This window comes from Hibiscus syriacus, unplaced genomic scaffold, assembly GCF_006381635.1.
Source record: "Hibiscus syriacus cultivar Baekdansim isolate YM2019G1 unplaced genomic scaffold, ASM638163v2 tig00116962_pilon, whole genome shotgun sequence".
NCBI classification, from domain to species: Eukaryota; Viridiplantae; Streptophyta; class Magnoliopsida; order Malvales; family Malvaceae; genus Hibiscus; species Hibiscus syriacus.
This window is the reverse complement of record NW_024063488.1, coordinates 2,642,912-2,667,091: the sequence shown is the minus strand read 5'-3', so window position 1 is coordinate 2,667,091 and position 24,180 is coordinate 2,642,912. Positions and strand designations below refer to the sequence as shown.

Sequence of the window (24,180 nt, the reverse complement as noted above, 5' to 3'; positions counted from 1 at the left end):
CGCTCTAAAATATGAGCTTTTCATAACCTAAAATGAAATGTTGAGGGCTAAAATGTCCCATAAAAAACAAGGGACAAAGTGATTATTATGTTATATGTTAGGGGTTAAAATGCTTCAAAAATAGAATAAGCGTCAAAATAACTATATTCATAAACATTTGAGGCTGAACTTGGCATTATGCCTTTATAAACTCTTAAAGATTCGCATCTTTGACGTAAAATCTTAAGTTAACCTCTATTAGTTGATATAATTGGTGAGCTGATTTCACATAGCTTATAGTTCAGACCTTCTGGTTTCCTGTTGGATACAACACTGCAAATGGATGAATGGGTACTAATTAGGGGTGTAAACGAGTCGAGTCGCGTTCGAGTATTGCTGAGCTCGACTCGACTCGAAAATTTTGAAATGGAACTCGACTTGAAAACTCGCATTTTTAAGATCGACTCGAACTCGAAATCTTGAACTGAAGCTCGTGAGCAGCTCGAAAAGTCTCGAAATGAAGAAAAAAAATCTTAAACTTAACAAGATTGAATCCTCAAACTCGAACCTGAACATTAAATACGTGAAAGCCTTATTGTATTTTTTTAAAAAATCAACACATAAATGTTAATATTATTATTAATTAATTTTTTTAAAAATAAAATCTTAATATATTATATTTTCGAGCTGCTCACGAGCTTTTCGAGTCGAGTATCAAGTAGCTCGTTTTGGTTCGTTAAGAATTCGAGTCGAGCTCGAGTTCGGTTCGAGTCCATTCGATCCGAGTATTTACCCAACCTTAACCGAGTCGATCTCGAGTAACTCGCAATCTGTCTCGTCTCATTTACAATCCTAACACTAATATTTCTTAATAGGTTACACATACGCACACTAGTTGTTCAGATGTAGCTAGTATCTTTATTAACGATTGTGTTCATGATTGAGAAAACTCTCATGCAATACAAGCAAATACTATTTTCTAAACAGTGTTTTGAATCTTCTCTTGAGAACCGAGAGAATAAGAGATCCCACAAACGGACCAATTGTTATGATGACAATCTGTGCTAGCAACCACATCGATTGCATCCTTCGCAGGGAAAGCTTGTCGACAAGTCCTTGCACAGTGGCATTTGAAGATTGCTTATCCTCCTCTGAATTTGTTTCTTCATCCTTGGTGGCGTGCTCATTTGACGAAGACAACCTTTCTGATTCACTGCCCATTGTTGTCACCGATCCATCTCCCATAACATTCATATGAAGCCCTTCATCAATTGAACACGGCAGTGCCCGCTGGAATAAAACGTAAAAGTCGAATCAATTTCTTAAAAAAACACAAACCTCTTTTTAGGGATGTCCATTTTACCCAATCAGACGGGGTTTCGATCTGATCAGGTTTTTACTTTGAAAATTCATGTAAGATCATGTCAGGTTTTTTTAAGAGAGGAATCGGATAGGGTGGAAAAAATCCAATTCGACCCGACATAATATTATAATGATATTTTATATATTTAGCTAATAAAAATAATTTATATATATTTAGGTCGGATCGGCAAGTTGGATTGGATGCGGGTTTTAACCTAAAATATTATATTGGGTTTCGGATTGAGTTAAAGTCCTAAACCCGGATCAAATCGGGTCAGGTGGAGGACTTCAATTTTAAGTCGGGTTTGGATAGACTAAAAATTTAACCCAAGCCACCTGTTTTCATCCTACCTATTTTCCACATATATATAAATATAATTTTTAATCCTTTTTAGTAGAGTTATTTAACAGAATCATACATAAGGATCCAGTTCCTCTTATAGAACTTAATGACGGCAATTCTTCTATTAAACATGGAATTCTGATGGAAAAGATGAAATCCTGATCAGCTATTGTTTTGAGACTATACTACCTTCTATGCAGACTTTTGCAACCTAAGAGAGGTCGATTCAGGCAGAACAATAGGTAGCAGAATATTAACCTTGTTGGACCGCCTTTCATTAAAATCATATACTCAGCTACTATAAGAGAATTTCAGTTCTTACAACTTCTTTCGTTGGAGGAATTCTTATTTCTCTATCATAATATAGGGTGTAGTTATGTATATTTGTTCAAATAAAGACACAATTTTTCTTTTATGGGTACAATATTCACTTATTTTTTTCTAGCACTTATGGCTGATACACATATTGGACTTATTTCTGATATGATTCCAGTGGTCTCAAAAATCACCGACCATAAGTTAAATGGACTCAATTTTCTTGATTGAAACCATATTATTGAATTGTATCGCTCAGTATTTTTATGGATGATCATTTGACTGATGATCTACCTACGGATTATTCTAAATGGTCTTGGATGAGAGAAGATGCTCGCTTGTATATCCAAATTCCTAACTCTAATGATATTGAGGTGGTGAGTCTGGTTACTCATTGTAGGACAGTGAAAGAATTGATGAACTACTTACAGTTACCATATTCTGGTAAAGGAAACTTCTCTCATATCTATGATGTTTGCAAGAATTTTTACAGGACATATAAAGAAGATAGATCTCCCACCAGTTATTTTATGGACTTCAAGAAAACATATGAAGAGCTCGATATGTTACTCTCTTTCGGTGCTGATGAAGAGATGCAACGGAACCAACAAGAGAAGATAGTTGTTATGAGCTTTCTAACCAATCTTCCGCCTCAATTTAAGACTGCCAAATCTCAAGTCCTTTCTAGTCTAGAAGATGTTTTTCGAAGGATTCTCCGCATTGAGAATTCATTGTTTGTCATGTCTACTCAATCTCCTAGTGTTTTCCTTAATGGCGCTGACTCAGGATGAAAATATTACAAGAGTGATGACAAAAATAGGAGCATGGCGTCGGGATCTAACAACTCTGATAAAAATACTAGAGTTCGTGGACTAGAGCATGGGGAACTTATATGCAAAAAATTTCATAAACCAATACACATCAAGCGTGATTGTAAGAAGTTGCAATCTAAGAAAGCTCTATCTTCTAATATTGCATCTAGTGCTGAAACATTCGCAAATTCTTACAATATCTTTGGATGAGTATGCTAAATTGATTTACCCTCAAGAAAATGTGAATCAATCATCTAATGTTGTCACTGTCCTTAATAAGTCAGGTAAATCTAATACATGTCTTATTTCCACCTCTACAAAATAAGTCATTGATTCTAGTGCTACAGATAACATGACAGGAATTCCAATTTACTTTCTTTCAACCTCATAAGTCTATTACTCTTGTTGCCTTAGTCGATAGATCAACATCAAGTGTTATTGAGTTTAAACTCTCTTATCCTACATCATTTTCTTTGTTATTTGTTCTGAGTTTACCACAAGTATCTTTTAATATGATTTCTGTTAGCAACCTTACGTTTATCTTTAATATGAGTTTATTATATCCAGTCATATGAATATATATGAACTCCTTAATGAAGTAGGAATTAAGGTCTGAGTTCCTGCAAAGCTATGGTCAGATAACAAATTGCACTTCATATAGCTTCTATTATGGTCTTTCATTTACAAACAAAGTATATTAAGATTGATTATCATTTTATTCATGAAAAGAACCAACATGATTTGATTACTACAAATTATGTGAAAATTAGAGATCAATTAGGTGATATTCTTATAAATACGTTTAACGGAAACTGGATTAATTATCTATGTAACAAGTTAGACATGATTAATATATATATTGCAGCTTGAAGAGAAGTGTAACTAGTTTATAAGCTAAATTTTGGGTATTAAAAGATTAATTAAAAATGTTACCTAGTGAGTCTCTACACTTGTATATATACATATATAATTGATGTGAATAATAAAAGGGAAATTACTCCTTTTTTTTTTTTGAGATTACACCTATAAAACGAAAATACTGAAGCTATTACCTTCCGACTTTCTTTTATATATGGGTTTGTGCTCAGAACACCAAAGAACTCATCAACAGCTCTTACCCACCTGCAACGACACGAATAAGAGAATCGGAACAACATGAGCTTTATATTACAACTCGCAAGATAATCACACACAGCTGCAAGTATCTGAAGAAAATTATATAAAAAAAAGACAAAAATATGCAAGAACATATAACATGTCTCATTAGGCGCTCAATGACAATCATAAACAGTAATTTTTTAATTTTAATAATTATCCGTCATTCTCTTTAATGTCATGCCCCTACATGACGCCGAGATTATCAATCAAATGTTTGGTTCTCTGGATCTAGCCTTACACCATAACTCCATATTTGAACTTACGTTGTTCAGATTCGGATACAAGTGTCTGATGCGGGTATGTTTTCGTTAGATTTTTCTACGTTTTCCATATATTTGGAGGATTCTTGGAGAACATATCCTCATATCTACACGACACGAGTGGTTTAAGAAAAATAAAGAGTCGGGGCAATATAGATTTTAACCCTTCTTGAAAACAAAGACACACTAGTTCTCGTCTTTTTCATTGTATGTCCTTTGACTTCTGATATGTTTTCATCTCTGAAGGAATCACTGTTGTAATGTCCTTGAAGTATGAAACAGAAAACAAGTCACCATACATATCTGTAAACGAATGAGTATGTTGTCTGTAAACGATATTTGTGAATTTATTATGATTTGTTTCTTAACAATTCCTATTAGGGAGGGGAAAGGGAATTTTGTTGGTATTGAAACCACAACCTAGTGAAGAGAGAAGGTGTCAACTGAGAGCTTTTAATCTCAGCTCTAGAGATTGTTGACATTTATTATGAATTTCTTAAAATTTTATATAAATATGTAAAACATTAAACAATTACATAAAACATTATCCCCTCAAACAAGGAGGGAAATTTCTTGTGAATGTAGGCGCTTTTTGTTTTAAAATGAAATGTTGGAAGTTAAAATGTTTAAAGAAAAGGAATGGGTCAAAATGACTATTTAATCAAACGTTAGACGTATTTTTTGTAATTATGCCTGTAAAAAAATAAATTTATATATTGTGGGAAATGTCAATTATTACTATCATGGGAGAAAAAAGATTAATTACCATAAGCTTGATGCTGTTATCCCCTCATAAAAAGCCAGATGTCCTCCATGTTGCGTAGTAGCTAGGATAATATTTTCATTGACCCCATAAATAAATCAAACTAAAGGTTAGCTTAAAAGAGGGCCATAAAGTCTAATGTTGTCACCTGATACTAGTAAGACACTGATATCAGAAAAAACAAAGTCTGCTGTCTACCCTCACATTCATGTAGCCCATAAAGTACCCATTCAACCTAATATGTGATGCTTAACTAAGTAGGATATTATAGTTGAACTATAATTTAGAACGTATAAATCTACAATTACAACAAGGAATCAAATAGCTGTTATTTGACTCCACGGGAAATAGATAAACTGTTTATTCGGCTAAGTGCCCCAAGTGAAATGGGAAAAGGCTTTTATAGAGAGGTATATCATCAAAGGTGAATTCCTACCTACATTCGTCCCATGGAATAACTTCGCTGGTACACACTGGATCATCTAAAGCACTGATGCAGAGGAGAGGAACCGACACGTGTTCTACATAATTAATGCTGCTTGACCGCCTATAAAATGTATCCACGGTCTAGAACACAAGCTGACCTTATTAGTAATTGGAAATACGGAAAGAAGATGAAATAATAATATTGTACCTCAAACTTTCCAAGAACACGGGTAGCATGGTTATCAAAGTCCCTAACAGAACTTGACTGTGAGAACAGAATAGAGAGATCAATTAGGAGATCTTTCATTATGAAAAGGGGAAAAAATCAGATATGTTAGGACTAATGAAAAGAAAATGCTAGATGAGACATTTCTTGATTTAGTGCAAGATATTATTAGTATTATCCCTCTAAAAGAATTCAGTTATGTGCTCGACTAGGTTGCTTTTTATTTATAGATTAACAAAATTTTGAATACCTTTTTAATGCGTTCCCAATCTGCAAGACGAGATAAGATAGACCGATGCCTGTATGAAAGCTCAAAGTATAATCATGTAAAGACTAACTCTAAAACAAGTGATCTGATACTGTAAATGAAGTAATACAGACATACATTTGTGCATAACCTTGCAGGCCAAGTGTTAGGACTCTGTCATATATCTTCTGCATGGGTCGACGGTTGATGAATCTGTCACATATCTGCGGAGAAGCAATTTAGAACATACCCTAAGTAACAGAGATTTAACCAGAAAGTGATCATACTGCTGCCACTTCAGCCATCCTTGATAAACTTCACAATAGTTAGTGGCAGCAGTAGAAGGTTCTACCTTTATATCTGCAATAAGAAATGTTGACATTTAAGCTCAAATGATGCAGCATCTTTTCATTTGATAACCAGTGAAAGGAATTACTTGGTTTCATGGTTAGACCATGTGGCACCAAATCAATCAAATAGCTGTTAACTTTCCCTGTTTATCAAGGGTTTTAAGGAGCAGTTACCCCAACACAGGGATCCTATCAAAAGCCAGGTTTTCTTATTATTAATAGTTCTTGATTATCCTCTTCCCCCCCTCCCCCTCCATTTTAAGGAAAAATATGTCCTGTCATTCGTGTGATAGAATCTAACAAAGAGAAATGAGGAAGGGTCAAAGGTGAAAGAAAAGTATAGCCCCAACCCTCTAAAACTGAAAATTGCTGATCGAATAGAGATAAGAAATTTGGTGGTATGATAGACAGAGATACTAACCAAGAGGTCCCAAGGGGAGCATATAGCTGCAGCACCGTCAAGAAGAGTGTTAGTCCCATCCTCTCCAAGATATTTAACCTGAAAGTGGAACTCGGTCTTAGTGAGGAGAAAACGTAAATTTGGCTTTGCAAACAATATATATAACAACCCTATATGCGGAAATAAAAATTTATGAGAATTTGCCAACATGTAAAACAATTTGTCAAACTGGAAAAAGACATTCCTATGAACAGGATGGATCTTAAACACAATTGTTTGTACAGAAAAAAAAAAGGTTCACTGCTATCTAGACAGCATCAAGAGGGATAACTATAATGTTACTTATAAAATGGATTAACTCATCTTTCAAACAGGGAATCAAAATTCAACTCAAGATCATAATTGACATTTCTTTTATTTAACCTGCTAGGAGCACACCAACAAAAAGATAAACATTAATGTAAGGGTTTTAAGTAATATCAATTCTAACTGCTACATGCTCAAAGCTGGAGCAGTTAGCGAAATGATGATTAAAAGCATTATCACTTCCAAGGAAACTTTTGAAAATGACATTCAAGTTCTAAAACTTAACCAATTTTATGATGGCCGATAACATAAAAACCAAAGCACTGGAAAAATTAATTCACCAAAATATTGGCGCCAATGCTAGTTCCAACAGAAAATAAAGGAGCTTCAGGATATTCACAATGAATATGGTCAATGATTTTCCGCAGATCCTCTGTCCATCCAGCGTTATAAAAGCAATCAGACTGAAAATAAATGTTAAAAAAACCCGTATAAGCTACTGGAGTTCACAAATGTGAAGATGTTAATTTCTCACAAGAACTAGATGAATAGAAGAATATAAGCAAAAAAGGTCCCACAACAAACTCACAGTGAGTGATACACCTCCCAGCCCACGATGGTTGCTTACAGCAACATTCCAACCGTTTCTTGCCATGTTGAATGCAAGATATTTCGCATACTGTCCACAATATGCCAAACTTCTTTAAGTACTTTAAAGTAAACAAATGAGATAAACATGGAAAGAAAAAAAAAGAATGAATTGAACTTACAGGAGAAGAAGAATCGCTGGTTAAACCAGGAATCACAATCACGATCGGTGTTTTATCACGTTTTATAGCAGTTGAATTATCAATCACGCGGGAGCTACCCTCCGCGACTGTAATTCATAATATCGAAAGTAAGGCCATATCGAAAATCTAAAAATAAACAAAATAAAATCACGCGGATAAGAAAAAAAAATACTTACTATCAGAATAAGTTAGCCAGTCCAGAGTAATCGTTCCACCATCCAAAGCAATGAACAATTGTCTAAGAATAATAAACACTTAGTACGTTATTATTTATCCAAACAACAAGGTTGGAAATAGTGAAGCAAAAGAAAATCGTTAAAGAATTGAACTAACCGTCTATAAGCAACTGAAGGAGCCTTTCCAAAAAGACTCAAGAAAGCTGTCTGAAGATGAGGACTAGAAAGCCATGGAGTTGGCCGAGTATCTGCTCCATCATTTCACAAATTACAGATAAAAACAAACAAGGAATGAAAGCTTTAAATTCGATTCTTTAACGTACTGATGGAAAGATCTAGATATAGAAGGAAATAATTATCATATTTACCTCCCGCGAAGAATCGTACAGTTGGAAACGAGCGATTGGCAGAGGTGGGAGCAAGAGTTGTACGTCAAAGTAACATGGTCGCCTCTGAAAAGAGTGCGTAAATGGTGAAGAAAATGAATCTCCAGAAAACTGTACATAAATGCGAGGGAAATAAAGAGAGCGACAACGAAATAATGTGAGGTAGGAATTAAAGTAAGCGCTTGGAAGAGAAGATCGTAAGGTGAGGCGACGGAGGGCTTTGCCGCCAACGTTTCGAAATCCATTGTCATTGCCGGGGCACAAGTGACAAAGTGATTTTGAGAAATAAATCGAGAGTGAAAATGGAAATGGATATGGAAGAAGAAAAAATCCATTTATCTATTCATCGGAAAGAAATCCTAACAAAGATAATATATGTGTTAATATTAAAAATATAATTAAATTATATTAAACTAATTTTTATAATATTAAATTTTTAAAATTATAAAATAAATATTAAAATTTTGATTTTGTTAACAGTTGTCAAAAGAAAAATATGACATATTATTATCTCATTTAATTTCTCAATTATAATTAAAAATTTATTTTAAAAATTTATTTTAAAAATTTTCAATGTTTTTAATAATAATTTTATTTTAAAAAATAATTTATAAATTTACATAAAAAGAATTTAAAAGAATATTAATATAATTTTTTAAATTCTGACATGATAATAAAAAAATTTTATTTTGTCATTGGCTATTATGTGATGATTTCTGTCATTTAATTTTGATAATTTTAAAATTTCAGAGTTCGTTTCTGTTATTATATTGTGAATCTGATTCTTACTCGTAAATCTATAAAATTGACAATTGAAAATGAATCATGACAATAAATTTTAAATTTTAGGTATTCAATAATTACATAGATATCGATTATATATGAAATTGAACAAAGTCAAATTCTTAAATAAAGGGTGAGACAAATTTCTCCTATATATATATATATTCTTTGTAATATATGAACGTAAGATTTTATCTAAGTAACATCAAATTCTTTATCATTTAATTCAAAATGTATTATTTTATGACCAATGATTACAATGGAAAAAATATTGACTTTGAATTTTAGATTAAGATAATATATTAATTGAATCTAGTTGTGAAATTGATGACAATCATATTATATTAATGATCTAAATTAAAGGGCGGGGATTATTTTTTAGGCTTAATATTTTATAAAAAAATATTCACAAATTTATAATTTTAAAAAATATTTTTATAATTTAAAATAAATTGTAAATTTTTATTTTAAGTGTCAACTAACACCTCAATTATTCATCTGAATTCTCCTATGTGATATATGATGATCCCATACATGATATAAAATAATAAAATAATTGTAAAAATCAATAAATGGTTATTAATAAAAAAAATGAATTGATACCATAAATTATTTATGTTTCTTTTAAGAATTTAATTAATTTTCCATAAAAATCGAAGACTTTTAACATCATAAAGTAAGTTTTTAAAATTGAAAAAGATTAATTAAAATTTTAAGGATTAATACAAAAAAGTGTTCTAATTATATATTTTTTTACCTAAACTTTTTTGGTCAATCCATGTGTTTAACGTTATAAGCGTTATCATTTTAAGCGTCTAATATGTAACAATCATTGAAAATTTTCATTATCTGACACGTGTCACATTTATAGAATTTTAATTTTTTTAAAATAAAAAGCTTTAAAATTATATATATTCTTTGAAAAAAAACCTCCAAAATTAGCTTATATCTAAAAAAATCCAAAACATTAAAAATCTTAATTTCAATCCCTAAACCCACGCCGCCCGCCGCCATTATCGTCGATCGAATCTCCACTCGACCACACCTCCACCGACGACCAGTTACTCAACGAACAACCACCAAAAAAACAATCGTCGAACCCTACCCAACAAAGAACAAATATGTCATGATAAACCCTAAATCACTACACTACATGACCTCGACGATCATTTTGACAAAAAAGATGTCAACGTCAGACAATGGAGATGACAAAGATGGTGTCGTCAGTCGTGGTCGACAAAAGAGGTAAGGTTGGGGTCAGAATTAGGGATTTTAATGTTGATTTTAGGAATTTTTAGGGAATTGAGGTTATTTGATAATTTTAGAGAAATTAAGTTTTTTTAAATATAATAATATTTTTAAGTTTTTTTAATTTTAAAATTACTTGAATATGACATATGTACGAGTTGTTTTAATAGTCGAGACATTTAAAATGATAACATTTATAATGTTAGACACCTGAATTGATATAATAAAAATTTAAACATCTAAATGAGAAAAAAATGTGTATATTAGAAAAACTTTTTTTTTATATCAAGCCAATTTTAATAAGGTAAAGAAATCAATGGCAAGTAACTTTTATATACACACACCAACCCCGGAAGATTTTGTAAGATTTTTTTATGTCACAATTAACATCATTTTGAGAATGACAAATAAACAAAAGGATTAAATCCTAACATTTTAATTCACATGTTTCACGACGAAACAATAAAAAGGTTTTGTAAAAAAACAAAGTGAAAAATAAAAACAATGGGTGCAGTAAAAGATTGAGAGGGTATAAATGGAGCTGCTTATGGAGCACCACGAAGCATCATTTAGTGTTGTTGGGAGTAGGGCTTTAGTCTCTCTTTGATTGACACTCTGCTCCACATAAAAAAAGAAGGGCAGCAGACTTTGCATCTCTGTCCCTATTTACTCCTTTGCTTAGCATTCTCCATCTGCCACTTTCCTTTTATCAAAGTAAGTCTGGGTTTTTCTTCTTCAATCACTGTGTTTGTTTTATACGTTGGATTCTTGATTTATAAGATATATATATATATATATATATATATATATATATATATTGAACGAATGAAGCAGGAATAACGGAAGGTGATTTATATGATGGGGGAGAGGATCCCACCAGGGAGTTACTTTCAGTATCCGCCATCTGGAGTCCCGGCTTCCCCTCATAGGACTTCTTCTCTTTCTACGGATCGTGAAAGGTTAGATTTTTCTTTTGTAACCAAAAATACTTAATCAATCTAATATTTCCTTTTGTTCTTTTGGGGAAGTTTCACTCCAAGATCTGATGGGATTTTTTTATTGGTCCAAGTATTAGTGCTTTCTTTGTTCCGATTGACATGGGTTCTTGAAGTTGGTTCAATGGAAAACTTAAGTTTTTTTTATTCCTGTTTTTATATTGTTTTTGTATGATTGATTGTTTTAAGTTTAATTGATGGTTATGTTTTTCCTCAGGTTGATGCTCATATTTTTTATGCGTGTGCTTTACATACTGTTTTTATCTTACTGTATCATCGTTATATTCAATATTACCTCACAATCAAGTTAACGATGGCAGATATTTAGCTGAATTATCGGCAGAGAAACAGAAGTTGATACCTTTTACACAAGTACTGCCTCTATGTACCAGGCTTCTTAATCAAGGTTATTGAATTTTCTTTTTCTTTTCATTTTTCTGCAATAGATGACTCATTAGCAGTTCTCATTTGCATCATCGGAAACTGGTCGTGGTTGTTTTTTTGTTGTTGTTGTTGAATGAACAGAACTCTCAAAGTAAAGCTATCTGTACCGGTATTTATCAAGGATGTAAAAATCTTGTGCCTAAACCTACATTATATTATTATTCTAATTAATATAAATTTCATTCTGCTAGATTTTATCATAGATTTATCATTATGAGTGCACTGTTGGTTAGTTCCTTCCAAGAATAAACCACTCATGATGAAATAAACACAGCGATTTGCAATGAAATTGAACTGAAACTGTAAACAAGTAATATCGTAATACTAACTGTCCACCTAGCTGAAGTTGACCTTTATAATCCTAAACTAGCAACATGTGATGTTAAATTATTACAGGTCGAAGTGTTCTTAGACTTGATGGTTCTATGTGCTTTTAAAAATTAAAATAACCATACTGGATAGCATTCCTTCAGAGAGTTCTGCCAAAACATGTAGCCTATGCCACAAATAAACCCCAAATGTCCACATTTACCACTAAGGTAGTTTTGACAATATATCAGGTTTTTTTTTCTTATTTAACTGCAGAGATCAGAAGGGTCTCGGGTCTTACTCCTAGTTTTGTGGATCATGAGAGATTTGAGCATGATAGTCCTTTCAGGTTATTGGGTCAACATCCCAGCGGGAGACCGATGGACTTGGAGGGATGGTCTGTAATGCAAACAGAGGTAATACTGTTTAATGGTTATAAGCATTCCAAATTGTTTTTAAAAATAACTTTTATATAAAACTTTGCAATTGCTTATCAGTTTAAAAAAATTCAATATCCTTGTCCGCCAATGTGATTTATTCTTGGGCTTAATAATGTGCTTCTCATTAATGTTAAATGAAAGGAAGATGAAATTCCATTAATGTGGTATCTTCTTTTAGGAAAATGGACACATGCAACGAGTTGCTCCAGTTCAAGCTGCATCAATGGGTTGGCCTGGTTTGCCAAGAGCTCCTACAACACCAATTGTAAAGAGAGTTGTTAGACTTGATGTACCTGTGGATAAATATCCAAGTGTAAGTTATCTGGAAAATTGTAAGTTTTAGTTTTCTTCTTTTTTAAGATAATAGTTCTGACTCTGTTCTTGCAGTTTAACTTTGTTGGCCGAATCTTAGGACCACGAGGGAACTCCTTAAAGAGAGTTGAAGCCATGACAGAGTGTAGGGTGTACATAAGAGGCAAGGGTTCTGTCAAGGATTCTGTAAAGGTATAGTCAATCATTTTAATTCCTTTTTTTCCAACATGTAATTTTGGTAAAACCGTGTAGTTAAGTCTTGAGCTACTTCTTGCTCAGCCATTTGTACAGATTCTTATTCTAATGGAACTATGTAAGTATTTATATACTTTCTCTTGAACACTAGAGTGTGGTTGGTTGTCTAGCTAGGCTTAGGAGTATGATATCCTGTTTTCCCCCATATTTTCCCTCTTAATCAATGTTGTGGGGTGAATACAAGGTGATATTTGTTCAGAGACTTTCAACCGTTTGACAATGAACGTTCATACCCTTGGCATACGCGGTGCTCGATCTCGGGATCTCAAGGGGTAACAACAAACCCCTTAACCACCGAGATCACTTGGTTCGTGCTATGCTGGAAATTGAAATTGTAGGCGATTTTGAAAATTGCTCATCTAGTTTCACATTTTCTGGTAATTTGCATCTCCGATTGCATTTGATGTACTTTGCATCCAATATTGGTATCATGTTTATTTGAGTTCCATTAAGGCCTTTTGCTGTTTATCACTCATTTTTAGTTCACATGTATTCCAAGCTTGACTTTTCTATTACAACAAAAGCGAAAAGTAAAAGCATCAAACAAATGAAACCTCAATCGTTTACATTGTTGTAGTATCTATCGTTAGCAATCAATGCAGTGATCACCTTTACTAAATAAACTAACTTGTCAAATAGAATGATGCATAAGCAAGTTTTGACATTTTCAGCTTAAATATAGATAAAGTTTTCCCTTTCTTTTCTGCTTTACTTGTGTTAAATTCTCACAACAGGCTGCTGACTTTTCTATAGGAGGAGAAGCTGAAAGATAAACCCGGATACGAACACCTTAATGAGCCACTGCATGTGTTGGTGGAGGCTGAATTTCCCGAGGACATGATAAATTCTCGTTTGGAGTATGCTGTTGCAATACTAAAAAACCTTCTGAAACCTGTGGTATGATTTATGAACAGAAAGCAATTTGTGATATTTTATGTTACCCTTCCATTTCTATTCTCTAATCCCTCCGTTCCAACATTTTCAGGATGAATCCTTAGATAGCTATAAGAAACAGCAGCTTAGGGAGTTGGCTTTGCTAAATGGTACCTTAAGGGAAGAGAGCCCGAGTATGAGCCCAAGCATGAGCCCTAGTATGTCACCCTTTAACAGTGCAGGAATGAAGCGGGCTAAGACTGGAAGATGACGGTGGACATATGATCAATTGAAATCATAGCCATAACTTGGGGAGGCCGAGTTAGGAAGATGTAAGTCGAACTCTGAGTTTTGGGCAATCTCCAATGAGATCCCTGTTCTTTCATGTATCATTCATTCCCCTTAAGGTTTGATGTCTCTACTTCATTAGTTAAAATAACATTTCCCCTAATTACTTTTAGCCACGTTCCTTCTGCTTCTGATGTGCTCCAACATTCTTTGTTCTGACAATCTTACAATATTTTATGTATATTTCTACATATGCGTGCTCCCTTCATTATAAGATACAATCATTGTATTGTCTTTTTTCTTAATAGTAAGTATTATCTCTGTATCTCTCGTTTATTTCACATGCCTCTACCTGTGTAACATGAATGGTTTAAATGTACCGGTTATGCTTCTATTCATTGAACAAACGGCAATGGTGCCTTAAAAAATGGTTATTTCAGGAATTCATGGCTGCCTGATTGCAGGGCATAGTGGAACATGCAATGCAAACTGGTGAATCTTTGGCATTGATGATTTGTAATATAATAAACAATGATACAAATGAGAATTGCCTCCTTAATTTATCATTGAAAGCACTTGGCATCCAGGAGAGTTTCGCCATCCAAAGGCTCACAATCTTCAATTATCTGAGTCACCCGTTCCTTTTGTACTTGGTCCTAGATGTCACAGACAGCCACAGCCTGCTTCACTTCACCAAGAACCTTCTTGACATTTGGTTGATTAAGCATGGTTCAGAAGTACCATTCAACATGAAAGAACCCTGAGTTAAAACTCTTGCTCATGATTTCGGAGAAACCCAAATAGAGATTGTGAGAAATGTAAATAGTGAGAGTGAATTTGGGAAGCGGGTTATGGAGTGAATAGTTGTCATCTGAAAATTTTATTTTTCTACTACTATAAAAGGGATAGTCTCTCTCCTTAATTGGTATTCTTCTCGAAAATGTTTTTGTTGAAGAGAGCAACACAAACGAGCTTCACTTCCTCCCTTTGGGTATACGAAATTTAGAAAGATGTGTTAACTGATAGGACAATATCCATTATAGTAATTATACCAATTCAGACGAAATTACTTTTAAGACGACGACTTATATTACAACACAATAAGTCATTCTACTTTTAGGAGGTTGCGTGTCAAGATAACATCAGCTTATATTACAACACAATAAGTCATTCTACTTTTAAGAGGTTGCGTATCATGATAACATCAGCAAGGGTGACTAAATGCCCAACAAGAAATGTGTTGAAAGCAAGATGAGTGCTCAAAGCACCAAGCGAGCTCTTCAGTGCAGCAATACCAGCTTCCTCGGCCAGCAAAAATACAAATTCAGTGCAAAATGACATCATCAGACTAAAAACAAGCGTTAAGAAGACTGTTACTAACGCATGCCAACTTGATTTATCAATTCAATGGCATGGTTTGCACCAAATTCACATATGCTTCTACTGCTCGCACCAATTCATTTACAGAAATTATGCACAGAAAAAACACAACCATATTAAGTGTGCACCAGATAGTCTTACCCTCCTTAAAAAGAACAATATATGTAATCATCGCCATTTTCTTTTTTCTCAAAGTTTTTATTTAGATGACTTAGTTGCCTTAGTCCAATACTAAAATGGGGTCTGTTGCCGTATAATTAAAAAGAAACAATACTAAAAGTATGACCCCAGCATATAAAGCTTAGTTAAAATGACCCAAGAACATGGGGAAGAAAAGAGAGTAGAACTTACTGGAGGAAGGTAAACACCATAACCAAGTCTTGGATACAACCATTTTGCAATATTAGCATCAATTTCCAAGACAATACATATCGAGCATAGGGATGGGCACAAGACCTGAACCCGACGGGTTCCGACCTGATCCCGACGGGTTCCGACCTTATCTTATTGGGTCGGATTTAAAAAAAAAGAAAGTTTCAGGTTCGGGTCTGGTAAGATTGAATTCGACTTTAGGATGAAAATATCCGACCTGAAAAAAATATAATTATACCTTGCATAGTTGGAGATAATTGTAATAATACTCCTCTCCATATTATTATTTTTAATCAAATCCCTATTTTTATTGAATAAAAATAATAGTTTTTTATAAATATATTTGCTTCGAGTTCGAATTGGATTCGGATTTTATCTAAAAAGATTAATCGAGTTAATGTTGGGTGAAATCACTCTTAAACCAGGTCGGGTCAGGTTTCAGGTGTATATTTTGGGTCAGACCAAGTTAACCGAAAAACCTACTCATCCCAATTCATGCCCATCCTTAACCGAGCAATGGATCGACTTCATATCCATGGAAACGGCTTGGAATCTCACTGAGAACTTTTACACAGTTTCCCCAACTCTTAAACGACTTCCCAGTTCCCAGTGATAAAATAATCTATTGTGCATGGATATAGTCTTCTCCCGACTCCTATGTCTCCTGTTGCACCGTCCGCCACCATCCTATTTTCCACTAAACTCGATACTTTTCGCAAAATGTTTTTTAAGAAAAATAAAATAAAAGAGTAAATAAAATAACAAAATGACATTGGCCAGGAAGGCCGAAAAAGAATGAAAGTAACATTTTGACAAGATGGAATAAAAGGCAACGCCTATATGCACAGTAACACAATTACAGTCTCGATTCAATAATCAACCAGAAACTATGTGAATAAAGTTACAACATCTCTACGGTACCCTCTTACCATCAAAAGTCTGGGCACATTATCGACCAACAAATCCATGTATTCCATGTAGCAGTAAGCTGGGTGGCTGATTGGAGGTGGCGGTAAGCTTACGAGCACAACTGCGGCCATTCTAGAATATTTTAAGATCGTTGAATTCAACTTCAATGTTGTATAAAGGAACTTCTCTACTTGTTGCTCATTCACAATTACAGGCTTTCCATCAGCCATCAATGGGGTCCCTTCTTTCTTTGCTGTTTCCTTTATCTCTGCCAAGTAATCAGCCACCCGTTTCTGAGCAGCAGTAAGTGCCTCCATTGACTCGTCTGGTTGAGATCCACCCTCCAGTTGCACATCCCATGACTTTATCGTTATAACAATCACTTCAGCCTGCATCCGAAGATCGTATAGGAACTTCTTCACATCAGCCTTGAGGCCCTCTGCATCTGTATCCTCTTCCGCAATGCAGAAGACCTGAATCTTACAACTCTCAAAGCTCTCTTTTGTAAGAAGAAGTTGCGACAGAAGAAGCATGAGACCGCCATCTCTCACAATCCAATACAAATCAATGGTACCATATTGCCTTTGATACTCATTGGGCCATTCATCAAGGCCCTTGACAATGACAACTGCCTTATTTGCAACAACGCAGTCATTGATTATACCAACAAATATGGCTGGGATTTCTTGTAGGTTCTCACGACGCCATATTTCTGGATATCGCATCACTACAACATTGGGCTTAAGGTTGCCGAGACCCATAGTCTGTACAATTCCACGGAAGCCTTCAGTCATATTAGGCGCCACAACTATTTCTGCAACACCTTCACAGTTCTTGAAATTAATGTAGTTATCAAGTTGCTTGCAGGCAGCCTTGGCATCTTCAGCACGTTCATGATAGTCTCCATCCAGTATATTGATAAATATGGACATTCCACGACCCTTCTTCTTCATGCAGTTGGCAAAGTCGGCAAGTTTTGGATGGCAAGGTACATTCTCTGGCAGCTTACCCCAAGGCCGGCAGAATACAAGAGGAATGGGATACCAATTCTTTGGATGAACTTGGTTAGCTGCAAACAAAATGATAGGTCAACAGGAACACGAGGCAGCACTCATGTCAATATGTATAAAATACAAGTAGAGCGAGAGCGTGCATATAGACGCAGAAATGCAATTGGTAAAGATGCATAATATATGACATACCTCCCAGAGATCTTAGACTGCGAAGGGCTAGCTGAAAATAGGCACTTTTGAAACCATCTCCCCAGTCCCCAGCTTTTCCTTTAATGCTCACATAGTAATATATGAGGCTGGCAAGAGCCAGAGACACTACAGTAAATGACCATGAGATCAAGAACATAATCACTGCGGCAAACAGAACAGTTGTGACCCTCAGTTTCCCATGCAAATATTTTTCCATCTATATGGGGCACAAAATGTTAAATACAAGATTGCTTGAACACAATGAAGCATACCTATACAAAGTGATGCTCCAAGGAGAGAGAAGCTCCAGTGGTGAAATTTCCATCGAGGACGCCAACTGGGAGCATCTAGAAGGTCCAGAAGGAAACAGGACAAGTTCACACCAGAATAGCACAGAAGGAAAAACATGGTTACAGTTGGTGTGATAAGATCCAAATTCCCAATAATCACACAACCCATACAGATAAAGGCAGTAAAGAGGGTAGCCATATAAGGCTCACTCCCGTCTGCAACTTTGAAGTAATTGAGAACAGGAAGAATATCATCATTGCTTATTGCTGCAAGGAGGCGAGGGGCACCAGTCAAGCTTTGAAGTGCTGCACCTAAAGTTGAAAGAATAATTCCAATATGAATGATAGCAGGAAAAGGCCAAGCAATTGTAGCTGTAAGTAGCCTGCATCAAAAGTGGTTGAGCATTACAAGAATACCTAAACCTTAAATCCTAAATAAAAGAATGCACATGGGAAACATTACCAGCAGAGTCAAAGGAGAATTTGTGTGAGACTAGAAAATATGATACCTGTCAGTCAAAAGCTTGTCTCTGGTGGCAACAGCTCCAAAAAGTAAGACAGAAACTAAATAGAGACCAGTAGTGGTAAGTGTGGCAGCCAACGTCCCAATCGGTATAGAACGCTGGGTGTCTTTAAGTGAGGCAGATCGATTTGAACCAGCCATGATTCCTGTTACAGCTGGAAAAAAGAGACCGACCAAAGCACTGAAGAAACATACAAATAAGGAGTTAGAAACTCCAAAAAAAAAATCCATTACATCAGGCTTCAGATAAATCTTGGTTAATGAATATCAGCACTAAATAGTAGGGGAACATCATTTCTTTTCTTTTGATAGTTAGAAAGGTGGAGGGAGAGAAATTTTGGACCTCCAATATCATACAAATTCCAATACAATTAGGTGAAAGTGTGCTTGTTGGTGAAAGTTTATCTAAAAATAGTCCTCCAGATGTAGAATCTCAGCCTTTGATCATGAACTATCACAATGCAAGAACCTTATCAAAATTTAACTCTAATAATTACAATGCTAGGAGCCTTAAAGATTCTTACTGGAAGTTCCAGTGCACATCTCCTTCAGCATCAGGGATACCAGCACTGTTTGTATTCTGATAATCTGAACTCCAGTTATCTTTAAAGCTTTCTATACTCAAGCCCGTAACTCCAGCTGTATCAAGCATCAAAAGCAACAATGTTTCACATATCCACATAAATCCAGGTAAAGGAAAGAAAATGACAAGGAAACATGCACATGCAACAAAGGAGAAAATTCAGATTGATTCTGAGCAATGGCATATGGCTTGCAACAACCAATGTGACACTGTTATGTTCAGACATACCGTACCACCTTTACAACTTTTCGGTGGCAAAAATGAGAAGGAAAGGGGGGGGGGGAGAGAGAGAGAGCACTCACATGAAGGATCATCCTTTCTCGCCGTAAAAATCCCGATGAATATGCAAAATATTGAGAATAAAACAGGTAAAAGGAAAGCAGGTGCAACCCTATTGATCATTTTCACCCCACCAAACACAATAAAGCAAAGTATAATAGTCACAACAATCCCATAAATTTGCAAGTCGTGTGTACTTATACTTTGTATAGGTTCCGACACCGTGCCATTGACCTTTGTAGTGGTCTCTGCATTGCAGGCAAGACAATATTAGAAATGAATTGGTACAAAATTCTTTCCAACAGATTTAAATCTATACCATGACAATTGCTACCAACAACCACTACATATGGTAAAGAACCAAGTTACTACCAATTGTGCTGTTGATAGTAATCAATCCATACCGCTAAAAATTCCAGCAGAAGGAAGAGCTTTTAGAAAGGTTTCTACAGCTCCCAAAACGTAACTACAACAAAAACCAAAAGCACAAGGAAGATACTAGTATTAGCATGAGTTGAATGTTGTTAAATACATAACACATTATCCTATCAAGGTAGCAAAATTCACTGTGAGCTATACAGAAAATAGTATAATAAAAAAAGCAAAGGACAAGAAGATACACTCACAGAGCTCCCGCGACTGCATTGCCAAGAAAGAAACATAATCCGATGCTAACTCCAACCTCAGGACCAAGGGCACGACCAATGAGATAATATGGACCACCACCCTAGCAGTAATCAACAAGAAAATCACTAAATTCACCGCACAATTATTTAGTGAAAGAAATCTCCAAAAACAAGGTAACACAACAATAGAATCCAACTCCAAAGTAGATTATTGGCTTAAGACATCACAATCTCTAAAATATCAGTCACATGAGAACTTAAAATGACTGTCAAAGATACATATAATTATAAAGAATGTATACCTTCATAGCACCATTGGTTGCAATAGCACTCAATGATATTCCTGTCAAGAAAGTACACAGACCACAAAGTGATACCAGCAGAAGTGACTCGCCAATGCCGCCCATGCCAACAATCCTGCAATTCACATAAATGAACCTTAGCACAAAAATGATCAAATTTTAGCTATTTTACTTCATTAGTTCCATTTCAAGGGCATAAAGCCCTTTTCTTACAGCATTAATAAAAAAACAACACAATGTTTTGTGAAATTCATTTTCTTGCAAAAGAAGCTCAGCTTAAATTTAAAACCAGCACCACTGATTAGAAACAAAGCATGCATTCAATTTAATTTAGTACATACACTTGTGCACATCAGTGTTGTCAAGGTGTGCATTTTGGCACGCCTGCACCTTGAGTTTTAGCATTAGAGAATACAAGTGGCCCAGATCCTTCTGGATGAAGCCCATTTGATCAGGCACGTCTAGTGTGCCTGGGCACGCCCTTTTATAAGGCAATGGGAAAGGAAAAAGCCCGCCTAGTCAAAATTCTTTTTAATTTCTTTGTAAGAAAAGGATAGTATCAAACTCTATACTTCTCAATATTTGAGTATTCAACAACAGACATGGACCATAAGGAAATCATGCATATTGACCAATAAAAAATAGCTGTTTTGTAGATAAACTAGACCATACTTTTGAGTTTATTGTACCTCTTAAGGTTTATATACATAAAGTTTACTATAAGTGTTATATACGCATATATATGTACATACAAACACACAATACAAGACTTGCACATACATAAATTGTGCTTTACATCACTTAGGCTAGTTCTTTATTTTTCACTTTCGCGCCTTGTGCCTGAGGCAGTATGAGGGTTCTAGCATGTGACAAACATACATAACAAGACATAATAATGGGTACACATTAAAAAATAAACATCAAAAGATATAAGACTTACCAAGAAAAACGGATATAGTAGATAATACCCAAAATACTTTGCAGGCATGGGACAAATACCCCCATCATTGTACCCATTTTCACATCAGAAGGCTGCATAATATATGCACAAAACATGGAACAGCATGAGTAGGATAAAAAGAACAGTTTCTTATGTTTAGTTAAGAAAGAGGACAAGGAAACAAAAAATAATCTGATACGTTGCATAGTATTTCATAAAGCTGGTGCACATAAACAAAGTTTATCAATACTTGCTAGCATTTCAACCGAGTCAAACATAAATGACAAATTCAAGGAAATTAAACATGGGCATCAGTTCGTAGCTTCAACAACCGACATAAATTATTTTTTAAATACTCCATTAACTTGTTTTGAACTTGGACAAGATTCACATATATGCCTAGCAGGAAGGAGATTAAATTAGTATCTTATCGTTCTTTCATCATACCATGAAACAGAAAAGCTCAAAGACTAATAACAGGGTAATGGCATACTATACCATATTCTTCAATATATCCCTTATTTTATCCATGTCTTATAATTATATTCTCTCACTCAACAAAACAACATTGAAGTTGATGAAACATAATGCCAAAGAAGAAGGGCAGTATAGCCGTAATCAATCATGGTAAAGTAAAAGCAGCACTTACCTTTGGTTGACCACTGGTAATGGAAACATCTTCACCATCTCTAGGGCTGGAGACTGCAGGAATTTGCTCTCCTGTCATACTGGAAAACAAGTCAAAAACAGATAATAATCATAAGTTAAAAAATTCAGGTGTAATGTAAAGTTGTCCAGCAATCGAAAATTATCTATTAGTAATGAAGCAAACATCATCTAATTATTGAGCAAAAAATGAGAAAGTAAGCATTAATGAAAACTTACCTTTTGAGACCAAGAATACTCACAAGAGAATCAAAACCAAACAATTCCAACTTATTTTCCCGGTAGATACCATTGGCTCCACCATTTTCGGCATTCGAGCCTTCCCTTCCATCGGAATCCAAGTTCCCTAGCGTTCCTACATTATTTTTCCTGCCAATATATAGATGATTATCGAATATGATTAAAGAAGGAAAAAACACTCTCGGCCAAAGAGAAAGAGAAGGGAGAATTACTTGACAGAAGATTTGGGATCGGAGGAGGAAGATCCAGGCTCCATGGAGGACATCTCGAGAACGGCGCGATCATGAGGCACCACCGGGCTATATTTGCCGCCGCCTTTTCCATGAAAGGGCAAGTCTCCGCCGCCACCTTCTAGATCTCCGTTGTCCATTTTTGGATTTTAATTTGGGAGTATATACTGCAGATCTAATTCGTTTTATTGAGATCCAAAAGTGAAATGGGCAATGATGAAAAGATATAAACTAGGAGCAATGCAGCAGCAGCAGATCTGTGATTAATTTGTGTTTTAAGGGGATGGGGATGGAGGCTTTCTTTGAAAAATTATTTAAATGTGAAGAAACAAACTACGGAAACTAAGAGGAAACTTCATTTTCAAGTATTTTAAAGTGAGGTAAAATATTTATGCGTTAAATTGGAACTTCAGTGGCTAGCCTGCAAACGAATCGAATGCACACAAACGGAGGTATGTACGAACATAAATGAAAATGAACATAGACGATTTTTTTTGTTCATGTTCGTTCATTAAGGAATATAACTTGTTCATGTTCATTCATTTAACAAATAAACGAACACGAACATAAACGAACACGAATATAAACGAACACGAACATAAACGAACATAAACGTTGGAGACCCTACCTTCCATTGTTCTTTTATGAAAAATAGTCGACAATGCAAATCAACCAAATCTACAGTGATAAATAGCGTAAGAGCTGATTAGCAGTGATGAAATGTTTGAAGATATCAGATATTTCGATCGATCTTTTAAAGATATTAAATGATTCACACGACTTTAATTTAACGCTATAACATTTATCTTAGTTGTCCAAGATTACATATGAACAATCATTTTCCACTACGTTATTCTAATAAATTCGCCGGCTAAAATTTTTGTGACATCAATATCAGACTTTAATGAGATTTGTTAATAATGGTTTCCATTGGCAGAGTAAAAAATTTAACATCATGAATATTTCGAACGGTACAAATTGGACTGCAAGGCAATAACATAGATCCGAAATCCCTCCGATGCTACATATCGTAACTGATATTATTGCTAAACCACCATTCAAAATTTTAACGTACCTAAAGTCTATTTTACAACTAAAGGTCACACAAGAACTATGAAAACAAAAGTTCATTGTCAAAGTGTATTTTCTACTTATTAATGGGTTCTTTCTGGAAAACCCATTACTTCCGCTATTATACTCTTTTTCAAAAATTGCATAGAACCCTTTGTTTTATTTTTTTGACAAATTCTATATATTTTTCTCTTTACCAATGCTCATATACTTCCGATTGTTACCTTTATTTTCCCATCTATTTCTAGAAAGAAGTGCGATGTTTTCTTGAGTTTTAGATGTGAAGATACCCGCAATAATTTTACATATAAACTATTAAG

General features: G+C 34.8%; 3 protein-coding genes across 6 annotated transcripts; 1 reads left to right on the top strand and 2 right to left on the bottom strand.

Moving 5' to 3' along the window:
- Nucleotides 1–951: 951 nt before the first annotated feature.
- On the bottom strand, nucleotides 952–8,579 carry LOC120190026 (embryogenesis-associated protein EMB8-like). Its single transcript, XM_039193156.1, has 14 exons — nucleotides 8,280–8,579; nucleotides 8,072–8,158; nucleotides 7,915–7,976; nucleotides 7,718–7,824; nucleotides 7,537–7,626; nucleotides 7,289–7,411; nucleotides 6,663–6,740; nucleotides 6,030–6,115; nucleotides 5,895–5,943; nucleotides 5,627–5,683; nucleotides 5,429–5,559; nucleotides 4,996–5,079; nucleotides 3,864–3,933; nucleotides 952–1,269 (listed from the first exon to the last, which is right to left on the bottom strand). The coding sequence occupies exons 1-14, from the start codon at nucleotides 8,549–8,551 to the stop codon at nucleotides 952–954; spliced, it is 1,614 nt and encodes a 537-aa protein (XP_039049087.1). The 5' UTR covers nucleotides 8,552–8,579.
- Nucleotides 8,580–10,917: 2,338 nt separating this feature from the next.
- Nucleotides 10,918–14,568, top strand: LOC120190255 (KH domain-containing protein At1g09660/At1g09670-like). Of its 3 annotated transcripts, none has more exons than XM_039193355.1 (8): nucleotides 10,918–11,045; nucleotides 11,166–11,290; nucleotides 11,647–11,732; nucleotides 12,356–12,495; nucleotides 12,698–12,832; nucleotides 12,907–13,023; nucleotides 13,840–13,926; nucleotides 14,072–14,568. In XM_039193355.1, exons 2-8 carry the CDS (start codon nucleotides 11,187–11,189, stop codon nucleotides 14,228–14,230), a joined length of 828 nt encoding a protein of 275 aa, XP_039049286.1. In that variant the 5' UTR covers nucleotides 10,918–11,045; nucleotides 11,166–11,186; the 3' UTR covers nucleotides 14,231–14,568. The 3 variants fall into 3 exon arrangements, with proteins under 3 accessions (XP_039049286.1, XP_039049284.1, XP_039049285.1); XM_039193353.1 differs by having other exon boundaries at nucleotides 13,840–13,983; XM_039193354.1 differs by having other exon boundaries at nucleotides 10,919–11,045; nucleotides 11,163–11,290; nucleotides 13,840–13,983.
- Nucleotides 14,569–16,782: 2,214 nt separating this feature from the next.
- On the bottom strand, nucleotides 16,783–23,062 carry LOC120190442 (cation-chloride cotransporter 1-like). 2 transcript variants are annotated; one of them, XM_039193521.1, is made up of 13 exons: nucleotides 22,772–23,061; nucleotides 22,539–22,688; nucleotides 22,303–22,381; nucleotides 21,654–21,745; nucleotides 20,714–20,828; nucleotides 20,412–20,512; nucleotides 20,190–20,251; nucleotides 19,809–20,033; nucleotides 19,448–19,562; nucleotides 18,910–19,104; nucleotides 18,383–18,783; nucleotides 18,111–18,272; nucleotides 16,783–17,977 (listed from the first exon to the last, which is right to left on the bottom strand). In XM_039193521.1, exons 1-13 carry the CDS (start codon nucleotides 22,927–22,929, stop codon nucleotides 16,887–16,889), a joined length of 2,946 nt encoding a protein of 981 aa, XP_039049452.1. In that variant the 5' UTR covers nucleotides 22,930–23,061; the 3' UTR covers nucleotides 16,783–16,886. The 2 variants fall into 2 exon arrangements, with proteins under 2 accessions (XP_039049452.1, XP_039049453.1); XM_039193522.1 differs by lacking the exon at nucleotides 18,111–18,272 and having other exon boundaries at nucleotides 22,772–23,062.
- Nucleotides 23,063–24,180: the final 1,118 nt, after the last annotated feature.